Source organism: Dasypus novemcinctus, chromosome 2 (genome assembly GCF_030445035.2).
Source record: "Dasypus novemcinctus isolate mDasNov1 chromosome 2, mDasNov1.1.hap2, whole genome shotgun sequence".
NCBI lineage: Eukaryota > Metazoa > Chordata > Mammalia > Cingulata > Dasypodidae > Dasypus > Dasypus novemcinctus.
The window spans coordinates 135,086,465-135,099,982 of record NC_080674.1 but is presented as its reverse complement, the minus strand read 5'-3'; the positions used below and the strand labels follow the sequence as shown (position 1 = coordinate 135,099,982).

Here is a 13,518-nt window from a genome sequence, read left to right as displayed (position 1 = left end):
CAAGAACTTCTTTCTGTATGGTATTTGGTGATGCAACTGTAAGAAAAAGTAGAAGTAATGATAATCTAGAACCTACTAGAGTTGTGGTTGAAACCTGGATTCAGTTTTTACAAGGTGGATATGTTCTAGGTTCATGGTTTTGCATGGCATCTGATGAATAGTTAATTCAATACAGAAAACCGTTTTGCATATATATATACACCTTCAAAACTAGGAAACTTAAATAAAAATCAGGGTTAGGAGTTACATCATCAACAAGGTGACATAAAAATCCCTTGAAAAAGCCTCCCCAAAGATTCAGCAAATAAAAGGACAAATTCCACTTGCTTTGAGCTCTGGAGGAAGGTGAGAGAGACTGGAGAACAACACCACAAATGATGAATCAAAGAAAAAGAAAAATATCAGGTAGTAAATTTTGTCCCGGCGTCTCCATTCCTGTTACCCTCCTCCTCATTTGGTTGTGCGCAACATGGGGGTTGCTCAGAAGCAAAGATCCAGGTCCCTCCCGCTGCAGGCAGACTATAGAGCCACGGGCAGCACTGAGTTGGAACCCATGCAAATCCAGGCAGGGATCCACATCCACGGAGACGCAGGGCAGAACATAAGTGACTGAGTAGTGCTTCATGAGAAGGGCCCCAGGCAGCAGGGAAGGGACATAGGATGGAATGCTATTCAGCTTTACAAAGGAATGAGTTCCTGATGCACGTGACAAGGATGAACCTTGAGGACATTATGCTGAGTTTAATAAGCCAAGCACAAAAAGACAAATACTGTATGATGTCGCTTGTATGAACTAATTACTAATATAATTAGCAACCTTTGGAGTTAGAATATAGGTTGCCGGGGGATAGATTGAGGTAGAGAATGGGCAGCTGGTGCTTACCTTGTACAGAATTTCTATTCTAGTTAGGTTGATTATAAAGGCTTAGAAATGTATGGTAGTGATTGTAGCAACCTTATTGTGAGTGTAACTAACTGTGCTTAATTATGTATATGAGTGTGGTTGATAGGGGAACTTTTGGGTCATGTATATTACTAGAATGAAAGTTAGAAGATAAAATAAGGTACTATGTAACACAGTAAACCCTGTCATGTACAAGAGCCTGGGGTTAATAGTACAAATAGAAGAATATTCTTTTATGAGTTACAATAAATGTATGACACTATTATAAGTTGTTAATAATAGGATGGTATATGGGAAAAATACACCTAACGTAAACTATGGACTATAGTTTATAGCACCACTTCAGTATTCTTTCATCAGTTGTAACAAAGGAACCACACTAATGGAAAGTATCAACAATAGGTGGGTATTTTTTTCATGGCTTTTCTGTAAACCTACAGCTTCTCTAATTAAAAGCAATTATTTTTCAAAAAACACTGTGCTAAGTGAAAGAAACCAACACAATGTACTACACATTGTATTATTCCATTTATATAAAATGTAAACATAAATAAATCTATAGAGACAGAAATAGATTAGTGATTGATGGGCTGGGGAAGGATAGAAAGATTGAGCGGACTGCTCAGGGGTATGGGGTTTTTTCCTTACGGAGTAATGAAAATGTTCTAAAATTGATCGTGCTGATTAATTCACAACTCTGCAATGTACTAAAAGTCATTGATTGTAAAAAAAAAAAGTAATAAAAAATAAACTGCCCAGTTATTTTTTAATTGGGGTTAGCTATGTTTAAATTCTTATTAAAATTTTCAGTAAGTTGTTTTTACTGTACCTTTCTTATTTCCATAAAATTATTTTCAAACTGACTTAAAAATTTTTTAATAAAAAGCTTTCATTGGATGAAGAAGGCAAATGAAGATTACTGTTTTTCCTAGAACTAAGGGCTAAATATTTATGAACTCTGCACCAGCAAGTCCTCTCTAGGCCAGAGAAGTTAATTCATAGGTCCATATAGAGACATGTATAAGGATGTTCATTGCAGCATTATTTGTGAGAATTTAGAGACTATCTTTGCAAACCATGGAGATGACAGATTGGATGTTCACAAACAGCATGAAAGGAAGAAGTTAAAAAAATAGAATGAGATAAATGACAAAGTACCATTTATGTAAGTTTAAAATGTACACATGATGACATAAATCCTCATTTTGCAAGAATATATGCAAAAAATGATAGCCAACACATTCTATTGGTTGGGTAGGGGAGAGGAATGGGAATGTAATTTAGGGATAAAAGAGAAACAGAAGGAGAGAGAAAGGATTGCTCTTGCTTTGGGGAAAATAGACTATAGTTAGGTCAAGGATGGAATTTGAAACATGAGTTAGGATGTTACTGCAATAGTCCAAGTAAGGGATGATGATGGTTTAAACTCAGGTGGTTATGTTGGATATAGAGGTAAATGGTCAGATTCTGGATATATTTTGAAGGTAGATTTGATAGCCTTTATTACAGGATTCAATATAGAATAATAGTAAGTGGTCAAAATTGACTCCAATATTTAGGGCCTGGGCAACTGAAAAAAAAATGGAATTTTCATTTGTTGAAATTGCAGAAGACTAGGGGAGGAGAGGATTTTGGATAGGAAGGGAAGAGTAACAAGAGTTTGATTTTAGATATGTTACGTTTAAATAAGAGATAGCTAAGAGGAGACATCAAATAGGCAGTTGGTGGAAGGGTCAGAAAAGAGGTCAGAGATGGCACTATAAATTTGAATGTTCATAGCGAAAAGATAGTATTTAAAGCCATGACCTAAATTAAGTATTCTAGATAGTAATTGTAGATAGAGGCAAGAAAAAGTCTGAGATTCACTGATCCCTTAACTATTCTTTCTAACTTTGTTGCAGACTGTCTTTCCCAAACCTGTAGTACTCGCTGTGCAAATTAAAACTAAGCTTTGGGAAAATGGAGATTATGGGGAGGAGAGGAAGAAGATGGGCTCATCAATATTTTCTTGAAATGTTATGGCTTGGTGCTAACTAATTTTATCCTGGATGTTTTCCTTAATTTTTAAACCGCATGATACAGAGAGATTATTCCCAAACGTTCTTGATTTAAAATTGAAAGACCAAAATCTCGCAAAATGACAGACAACCTATGTTCATCTCTAGAACTGGGAAAATCTGTCTTAATTTATTTACTTTGTACAACTTAATCTTGAAGAGGTTTTTTTCAGACACAGATTGTTTTATGCTAAGGGTTATAATGAATGTTTCATGTCAGTGTACAGAATTTGAAAGTCATCATCTGAGTGAAGGTTGTAAGGGCAGTTTCAAGCTTCTGTGTTTCTCTGCAGACAACCGCGTGGGCAACTGCTACCTGAAGTTCGGTCCTCGGGGAGATGGGAGTCTGTCTTGCAACACTGAGATCGGGGTAGGCGTCAGTCGCTCCTCCTGCTGCTGCTCTCTGGGGAAGGCCTGGGGAAACCCCTGTGAGACATGCCCTCCTGTCAATAGCAGTAAGTATGGAGGTGAAGAAGACAGAAACAAACTCTAGTATCTATAGTTTAATTGCCATTTTATTCTTGTGCTGGGGGACAGGGGAATTGGCAAGGGCAAAACGTTGAATTTGGACTACTTTCAGTAATTATGCTGAAACGAGCCAAAAGTGTTTTCTATAAAAGGAATTTGAATTCCTGTCTTCTTACTGTTTTTCATGATATGATGAAACACAAAACATAACAATTTTTAACCTCTCTCCAATATGAATTGTAAAAACATCAATTCTCCATGGTATCAAAGATAAAGACCATTCCAGTTCTTCTCAGAGGTTGTTTAGTTCAGGTTCACAGGTATGTTGTATGCCTGAAGTTAATTGTAGATTGCCTTAATTTGAAACATTATGTTCTGATATGGACATAGATCAAAACCTTTGTACTGTAGGGTCTTTCAGTTTTCATTTACTTGCCAAAAGAGCTGTGACTTTTCTGTGAGGGTTTTTTTTCTTTAATTAAAAAAAAATTGTTTTTGTTATTCTATTAATGTAATCTCTGAAGTAATGACCTTATTTGAATTAAATTCTAATAAATATTACTTTAAATGTATTTGAAAGGACACTAAGGAAAATGTTGTGGATATACCCCTCAGGATGTCTGTTTTGATCCTGACAATTGCTAAACTCCAGCTCATTGTCTCACGCACTTAGACACCATATCAAATCTCTAATTTTCCATTATTTTGTAGCTGAATATTATACCCTGTGTCCTGGAGGTGAAGGCTTCAGACCTAATCCCATCACAATCATCTTAGAAGGTGAGCTCATCTCTAGTTGTCAGCAGATGTAAGTAAGATAAATACTTCAGAGAAAATAAATTATGAAAATTTACTTAGCAAAATTTGGACCATCAGATTACCAGGATGCTAGCTTGGACTATCAACTACCAGGATGCCAAATAACCACTTTTATCAGGAAGTAACAATTCTTTGTAGTAGTCTGAGGTCTGATGGTTCTGCAGAGAAACTCTCTTCATCATTATCCCCTAAGTTAAATCACCTCCTATATGTAACCACACTTCTCAGATTACAGCAAAATTCTTCAGCAAAGCCAAGAAAGTTCATGGTCATAATAAACCCACCATCTAAGTGTGCATTTACTTGACTACATGGAAGTCTGCAATCTTACAGAATTATGTATATGAAAGCTCTAATGGCAGCTCTTCTCTTGCACGATGGCATTTGTCATGAGCTCATTTCTCCTTTTGTAGACATTGACGAATGTCAGGAGTTGCCAGGTCTCTGCCAGGGTGGAAACTGCATCAACACCTTTGGGAGCTTCCAGTGTGAGTGCCCACAAGGCTACTACCTCAGTGAAGAAACCCGTATCTGTGAAGGTGAGGGGAATCTACTCTGAATGTTTATTAGTCCTTTTAAAACAAAATCGCTGGGCAGACCTGGAGAAAAGGCCCTATAATCCCATTCTATCATGAGCCGTTAAGACTATTTCATGAATTTTTCTACTTATATCAACCTTATTAAGTTGTACAATGGTAGCAAAATGAGTATAGCTAACTTGCTATAAATTGCTATTATTTTTTTCTGAGAAGATTGGTTGATGAAAAATAAATGGGGAAAGGTTTCTGTTCAACCAAGATGACTGTGTAAGGTGTTTCAGAGTTATGTTCTTTCATAGAATGTTTGATACCAACAAAAGAAAACTAAGGCACAGCCATCTTCCTCAAAAGTCCAGAAAACATTTAAAGGGTTGTAGTAACTGGGTGAGTACCAAATCAAGAAACCATAACTTTAAAAAAAAACAGAAGAGATTTGTGGTGCTTTTGCAAACCTATCCCCCGTGCTCTCTCTGCTGCAGTGTGGTGTGGAGCAAGCTGGTGCTCCCACTGTGGGCCCCTGGCCCTGTTCTGGAGGGAGCAGAGTAACCTCCACGCACATACTGGGATGCCTGCATGTTGGTGCCAGGTTACCTGGTGACCGTTTTCTACGATAGACTTATTGCAACTCTAGCAATGGAAGAAATATCACTGTTGTGGAGGCAGTGACCCATGGTTGTTCTGGCGTTGGGGAGAGGGAAAAACAAGTGTAATAGGGGGGCATTTTCTGTACTTGGGAATCATCCTGAAAGACATTACAATGACAGATACAGACCATTATATATACTCGCTCCCAGAGAGAGTGTAAACTACAACATAAACTATAATCCATGCTTAGTAGGAATGCTCTAAAATGTGTTTATCAATTGCAGCGAATGTGCCACATTGATGAAAGATGTAGCTAATGTGGGAAAACGTGAGAGGTATGGGGAATGGGGCATTTGGGAATCCCCTATATATTCTCTGTAACATTTATGTAGTTGAAGTATCTTTTAAAAAATAAAAATGTGAAGAAAACCAAACACAGAACTCACTTAGTGAACTATGAAAAAAAAAAAAAAGGCCTGAACCAGGACACTCATCTCTGGCTCACCCTCCCAGAACTTCCCTGCAGGAAGAGGTAGTTTGTGGACAACTAAAGCGATTTAAAACAATTAAGGTAGAACAGTGTGGGACAAAGTATTACCTACTTTAAGACATATAATAGAACACAGAGTAGGGAAAGTCTATTTCATAGGGACTAAAGGGAGCATTGAAATTCCTGTAAGAGGGGAAATTCCTAATGCCAGGAGCAAAAGGTCAGAACAAAATGCTAGGTTAGAAAAGACAAAGGACTTAACATTTTCTCCTTGAGCTGATCTTGATGAGAGCTAAACCCAGAAGTACAGTGCCAACCATTGCAGAGCCAGATTGCAAAAACTTAAAAGGCATTTTTTTTTTGGTTTGTTTGGTGTTATTGGCTTCTGACGCTCAAGGAAATCTTTCATATCATCAACTGGATACAAACTTAAAGAACAGACAGCCCAGGGATGAATGCCATTTAGCGCAATAATATATTAAAATATACACATGCAACGAAAGATTATAAGACAAAGAAAGGAAATGATAGCATATCTAAAGGAACGAGGTAAAAATTTAGAAAAGAATCAAAGAAGAAGACCAGAGTTTGTACATACCAAAAAAAGACTTAAAAAAAAAAATGTTCTTCAGTATGCTCAAAGAGTTAAAAAAGGAAAATACAGAGAAAGAACTAAAGGATATCAGGAAAATGGTGCATGAACAATATGAGAGTCTCAATAAAGAGAGGCATATCTTCAAAAAGTAACCACACAGAAATACTGGAATTGAAAAACACAATAATATAAAACTCCCTAGAAGATTTCAACAGAGATTGGAGATTGCAGGAAAAAAAAATCCATAATCTTTAAGATAGTTGAAATGATTCAACCTGAGAAGCAGAAAGAAAAAAAAAACAGAACTTAAGAGATGTATAGGAAACCAGCAAGCCTACCAATATACACATTATGGAAGTCTCAGAGAGAAAGGAGCAGAAGGAATATTCAAAAAAATGATGCCAGAAAATATCCCAAATTTAACAAAATATATGAATGTACCATATTCAAGAGGCACGGTTAATCCCAAATAGGATAAATTTGAAAAGAATCATGGCAGGAGCAAAGCAGTCAAATTATCAAATGTGGAGGGAAAAGATAGAATTCTGAAAGCTGCAAGAGAAAAGCAACATGTATGTAGAAATGTGTCCCGATGAGATTAAGTACTGATTTCTCATCAGAAACCATGACAGCATGAAGACAGTGGGATAAAATATTTAAAGTGCTGTAAAAAAACAATTGCCAACCAACATATCTGGCAAGACTGTCTTTCAGAAATGAGGGTGAGATTAAGACTTCGCCAGAAAAATAAAAGCTGAGGGAGTTTTTCACTGCTAGGCCTTCCCTATAAGCAATGCTAATAGAGAAAACTATTCAGACTGAAAGTCGGTGGATCAAAGCAGCATAAAGAAAACAAAACCTCCAGTAAAGGTAACCATATTGATAATTATAAATGCCAGTTCTATTGTATTATACTTTTTGGTATGTAACTCCACTTTTTACTTTGTACAGGTTCTAAAATGCAAGTGCATAAAAAAGTGATGATAAATCTGTGGTTCTGGGGAAATTCAATGTCTATGTATTTGTAACACATATAACAGAAAGATGGAATAGATAGGCATAAGAACAATTTTTGTGTATCCTGTTGAAGTTAGGCTGGTATCAAATCAAATGTGACTGTTATGGACTTATGATATTAAATTTAAACCTCATAGTAACCATAAAGAAAATATCTGAAAAATATAAACAGAAAAAATTGAGAAGGGACTACAAAAATTCAAATAAATATGAATGTAGGCATCAATAGAAAAATTGAGGGTCAAAAGAAAGTATAATACTTACAAGGTCCAGATGCCAAAATGATAGAAGAAAGTCCTGCATTGTCAAAGTTTCTTTAAATATAAATGGATTAAACTCTCCAGTCAAAAGGCAGAAATTGGCAAAATGGATAAAAAGCATGGCCCAGTTATATGCTGTTTACAAGAGACTCACCTTAAATTAAAGGACACAAGTAGGTAGAAAGGGAAATGATGGGAAAAATATACAATGCAAGTAATAACCAAAGAAAGCTGCGTTAGCAATACACCTATCAAATAAAATAGACCTTAAGTCAAAAATTGTTACAGGGGACAAAGAAGAATACTGTATATTGATATATAGGTTAATTCAACAAGAACACGTAATATTTAAAAATATATATGCACCTAACAGCAAAGTCATAAAATATGTGAACCAAAATATTGACAGATTTGAAGGGACAAATAAACTATTCTATATTACTAGTAGGAAACTTCAATACACCACTTTCAATAATGGACAGAAATATAGACAGAATACCAATGAGAAAATAGATGACTTGAATAATATAATAAATCAACTAGACCTAATAGATATAGAACACTACCTAAGAGCAGAAGAATACACATTCTTCTCTAGTGGGCATGGGTTATTCGCGAGGATAGATCATATATTAGATCACACAACAAGCTTCAATACATTTAAAAATATTGAAATCATACAATATATCTTCATCAACCACAGTGCAATAAAGCTAGAAATCAATAACAGGGAGAAATGGAAAGTTCACAAACATACAGAAACTAAACACAGTCTCAACCAAAGGATCAGAAGTCACAAGGGAAATTAGGAAATTTCTGGAGGCAAAAGAAAAGAAAACTGTTGCAGAAAAATGGCACTCACTGGGACGTGGAAACTGATATGACTGCAGGTGGAAGATTTATTGAGAAACTCTCCCAATGGAGGGGGTCTGAAGAATATACTTCAGCCCACTCCTGGAAGGGGGATGTGAATTTATACAGTACTTTCCTAGGCAGGGAAATGATAGTCAGTGGGAGGGGGGTCAACAGTCCGAGTGAGGTGCAGGGGCCAGTAGGAAGAACTAGAGGCAAAAATTTTCCCTTGCATGGCTAGAGGGTAGTGGGTTAGGGAGTTATGTTTTCTTGGAATGCTAGAGCTGTTGTTTTTGATCAGAAGAGAGTGAAGGTCTCTTATCTCCCTTTACTCCCATATCCATGCAGTTTCTGTGTTCAGCCTTGGGGAAGTGCCATGCTTCCAGACATGTAGAGTTATGGGGTGAGGGGATGCTTATTCCTCAATGCATGTTAGAAGGACTGAGTCACAGCTTGTTAATTACCGCAAACCTAGTGAAGGGGACCCTCTAACATTCCTGACTCTTTGTTTATATATATATGTTGAGGGACCTGGGTATTGGAGTATACGGTACTGGGCAGGATGGGAGGGGGAGGGGATTTGGGGCTTCGGCTCAATCTGGCCACTTCCTGCTGCCAAGGGGTGGAGAAAAGTTCCCCTCTATCCTGTCTAGTGGCCTGTGGTTTCAGGTCCCCCAGAGGTTAATTTTGTCACTCAGGCAGCAGAAAGATGCCATTTACATATTCCTGGGTTGTTGATTGTACAATTCGGTGTGTGAATTGGACAAGAAGCTGTAAGAGACAAAGACCAAAAAGAAGCAGGAGCAATACTATCAGTAATGGTGTTACAATGGGTGAAAGGATGGATTTTAAGGGTGAAGAAAAACAAGAGAGAAATGAGGATAGCCATGACTGAGTCCTATAGTTATTATCTCAGGCCCTTTGAACAATTTATGTTTTCTTTCAAGACTTTAAGATTCTCTTCTACCTGACCAGTTCTGTTAATGTAAAAACAAATTTCATTTATGATTGCACAGGTGTCTCCTGTGGCTGCTGTGAAAACACCCAAAGCTCTTCTATTTTGTATGACAACTGATGCTAGACTATTTATTTCTAACTGTTGACTGTCTATGGCCTGCATGGTTGCATTCCAGGATAGTTGTAGCTGGAGTGAAATGTGTAAAATTGATCATTCTAATAGTGGGATTCCTGCAAACCAAACAGGCTGCAGAAGATAGTTTGTCCTATACCAGGTTTTTCTAAGATCAGATTGTCGTGGGCATTATATCCAAATTCTGGATCTCCTAAGAAATGTCTTTTCTTTCATTCATTTCGTTTTTGAGTGAGGTTTCCAGAAAGAAATCAAGATTAGGTATCTGTCCAGAAGAGGCCATTTCTTGGAGTTTTAGGATGGTGACATTAGGAATAATAGATACAATAGTGCAAGTTCCCATTCATATGGTAGGAGTGTTAGGTATGTAGTATTACCTCACAGAAAATAGAAACCTGTGCCCACAAGTGTTAGTGTCATTGAGGGGCCTGAGGGAATAAAATAAGAATGTGGATGACTGGGAATGCTGAATATTTGGGTTCTGCCATATACTACATTAGCATACAAAGGAGAGTAGTGGGGTTTGAAGTATCATAGATTAGTCTGACAGAGAAGATTTCAGAAAAGAAAGTGAAGAAATTTGGGTTTTTTTTCCTAGGTTTTAACCTGGTTAAATTGTATAATTGTCCCAATTGTGTTCCTACTCCAAGTAACTCAGTTTGTCTCTAAGAGCTATTGAAACACAGCACATTTTCACTATCATTTTTATTGCTTACTTGTGTAGGTAGTGTTTGATTGATGCCTGAGTTATCCCAAAATAGGGTTGAATTAAGATGCTTGTTGGGCACTTTCAAATCTGCCTGCCAGTGCAGTGTAGTAGTGTCAAAGAGTAGAGTATGATTATAAGATGTAGTAGGTATATGTCCTAAAGTAGTTGAATGAGGTCATATGGATAGGTATTTAAAGCATAAAGGTCTGTCCATTAAGAATGTGACCATACCAATAGAATTTGACTCTGTGTATCATTGGGTTGGTGTTGTGAGAGGTCTGCTTTTGGGGTTTTGTCATCTCTGTCCTTTGTGAGCTTCAATTACAGATCTCTGAAGATCTTCAGATAAGTCTGTACTTATCTGAAGTTTCAGGGTTATACTTATCTGCAGTTTTAAGATCTGGTGTATTACTGTTTATAGGAGGTGGTGGGGTAGGTTTTAATCTAGAAAAGTGTATCCATGATGGAAAGTTTAAAAGTATTGCTGCAGTGGGAGTGGTTAGAAGAACAAGAAAAGAACCCATCCATTTGGGGGTTAAGGGTTAAGGGAGAACTGGTGTATCAGACCTGGGGACGAACTTCTGTCTGCAGTACGGGGGGATTGTCAGAAGGGATCAGGGAAGGTGAGGGTATATTACTGGAAGAGAAGGAAGTTGATTTGGAAGGATGGGAGTGTAAAGGAAATGGAGGAGTGGAGTTCAGACAGTATATCTCAACCTAGGAGTGGGGAGGGGTAGGTAGGAATTATGAGGAATTGGTGGGAAAACGTGTGATGTTCTATTGAGAATATGAGTGGACTAGTAATTAAAGGAGAAGGGATGCCATCAGCTCCCACAATAGAGGTCGAGGAAGTAGATAAAGGTCCTGAATGTTCTAGGAGGACTGAATATGTGGCCCCTGTGTCAGTTAAAGGGGAAATCGGCTTTCCTCCAGCCTTGATGTTAACCCTCGGTTTGAACTTAACTGATGGAGATGTGGGGCCAGTCCAAACCCGGGACCTATCAGTTGTCTTTCTTCAGTCCAAGAAAGTCTGGAAAGGAAGATTTCAGCTCCAGATCTGTAGGGCGCACTGGAGGAACTTTCCTGGAAACAGGATTTTCAGGAAAGTCTGACTTCCAGTGACCTTTGTGCTGACACACTGGGCAAGGCCTGGGGGGGCCTTGGATCAGAGCAGGAATGAGCCCAATTCCCTTCCTTTCCACATTTGAAACAGGGTCTGGGTGGGAGCCAAGGGGAGGAAGAGGGATAGGGATTTTGAGAAGCAACCCTGAGGGCAGCAGCAAGAAAGGAGGAGGCTTTAACCTGATCTCACTTAATTTTTCCAATTTGGCTTCCTTTTCTCTATTGTTAAAGAACTTGAAGACTGCTTTAATCAGGTTTTTTTTTGAGGGGTTTGAGGGCCATCCTTTAACTTCTGTAGTTTCTTCCTAATATCAGGATAAGATTGTGTGATGAAGTGGGTATGTAAGTACAGTTGACCAGAATCCAAGGTAGAATCTAAATTAGTATATTTAAGGAGAGACTCGGTTAATCTATTCATGAAGGCAGCTGGATTTTCATCAGGTTTCTGTGAGATCTCTTTGATTTTTTCATAATTAACTGCCTTAAGGGCAGCCTTCTTCATGCTTACTATTAGCAGATTAAGAAATAGACCATATGAGCAAGGTCAGTAGAGCCTGGTTGGTAATCCCAGGGAGGGTTAGTGGTGGGAACTGCAGTGGGGCCTGTTGGAATCTTGGACATGCATGGAATCTGAGAAAGTGGTAGCTGCAGCCCAAATGCATTTTTTTCCTCTGGAGTTGTGGAGGAGGTAATGATAAGGTTGTTTCCTGATAGGTGAGGTCATATGAGCAGTGAGGTGCTTAAATTCTTTAATATATGTAGCAGGGTTTTCAGAGAAAGGTCCCAACTGGTCCTCTATTTGACTTAAATCTGAGAGTGAGAAAGGAACATATACTTGGACTATTCCTTCAGCTCCTGCTACTTCCTGGAGGCAAGAGAGGAGCTGGCATCTGTGTGGAGTTAGGCGCCTGCTTGCTGGCGGAGGTGGAGGGCCATGGCACAGAAGGAGGAGGAGGTAGTCCCCACAAGCGAGTATGAGGAGGGGAGAAAGGAGGATTAGAAGGCAATGGTGACAAAGTGGAGAGGAAGAAGGGGTGGAGGGTGAATCCAGAGATAACACCAGAACATTATGTGGAGGAGGTATGGGGAGGCATGATCTGAGGTTGGATCAAAGAGTTTTCAGAAGTTTTAGGGGGTGGAAATTATGAGGAAGATTTCCGAGAAGGTTTCTGGTGTAAAAGAAGAATTTGGTAGGAAGAATAGGATTGGCAGAGGGGAGGGGCAATTGCGAAGATAGTAAAAGGCCAGAATCTAAGGGATCTCTGACCATCTGCCATAGCACTGGATAAAGTTCTCTAAATCTTAGAGAACTTGGAAATTGACAGTGCCATTTCTGGCCATTGGCTTTCATTGTCCAATTTGTGTTGCAGCCACACAGAGGTGAATAGAAAATGAGCTTTTTAGGTTTGATGTCTCCTTCCAAGACAGAGTTTTAAGGTTATGAAGGTGACAGCCCAGAGGTGTGGTTTTTGGGGGGGCCGAAATTGAATTCCCCATTTTAGGTGGCTGGGGTAAGACTAAGGATCTCTAGGACAGGGGATATTCTGAGTGAGACAGGCATCCCCAAATCAGTCAGATATCTCCAAGGAAATGGGAAACCACACTCGGAACCAGATGTCTTCAGAGCCAAGGGGTTTCTTCCCATGAGGACACAGGCCTTCTGCCCACCGTGGACCTCAGGGACAGTAAGGATCACTGATCTATTGCTAGGATTTTTCCCGTGGGATATCCTGGACAACAGAAAAGGGGGGAGAGGGAGAGGGAGAGGGGGGGGAGAGAGAGAGAGAGAGAGAGAGAGAGAGAGAGCAGGATGCTCCGGCAGAGAAATCCTTAACTCACCCAGCCGAGATTAGATGTCCGGTGTTGGATGGGCATTTGGCTGTGGCAGAAGGGAGATTCCACACCAATCAATCAGTCTCAACATGACCCCAGTCCCAGGTTTTCAGCATCAAATGTTGGAGAAAATTTCACTCACTGGGACATGGAGACTGATATGACTGCAGGCAGAAAA

General features: G+C 38.8%; 1 protein-coding gene across 1 annotated transcript in view; it reads left to right on the top strand.

The window, feature by feature from the left end:
* FBN2 (fibrillin 2) overlaps positions 1 to 13,518 on the top strand; it is a 266,741-nt gene that overhangs the window by 202,675 nt on the left and 50,548 nt on the right. The window contains exons 37-39 of the mRNA XM_058277993.2: positions 3,255 to 3,416; positions 4,141 to 4,209; positions 4,662 to 4,787. Of these exons, the coding sequence (XP_058133976.1) occupies positions 3,255 to 3,416; positions 4,141 to 4,209; positions 4,662 to 4,787 (357 nt within the window). The remainder of the gene's footprint in view (positions 1 to 3,254; positions 3,417 to 4,140; positions 4,210 to 4,661; positions 4,788 to 13,518) is intronic.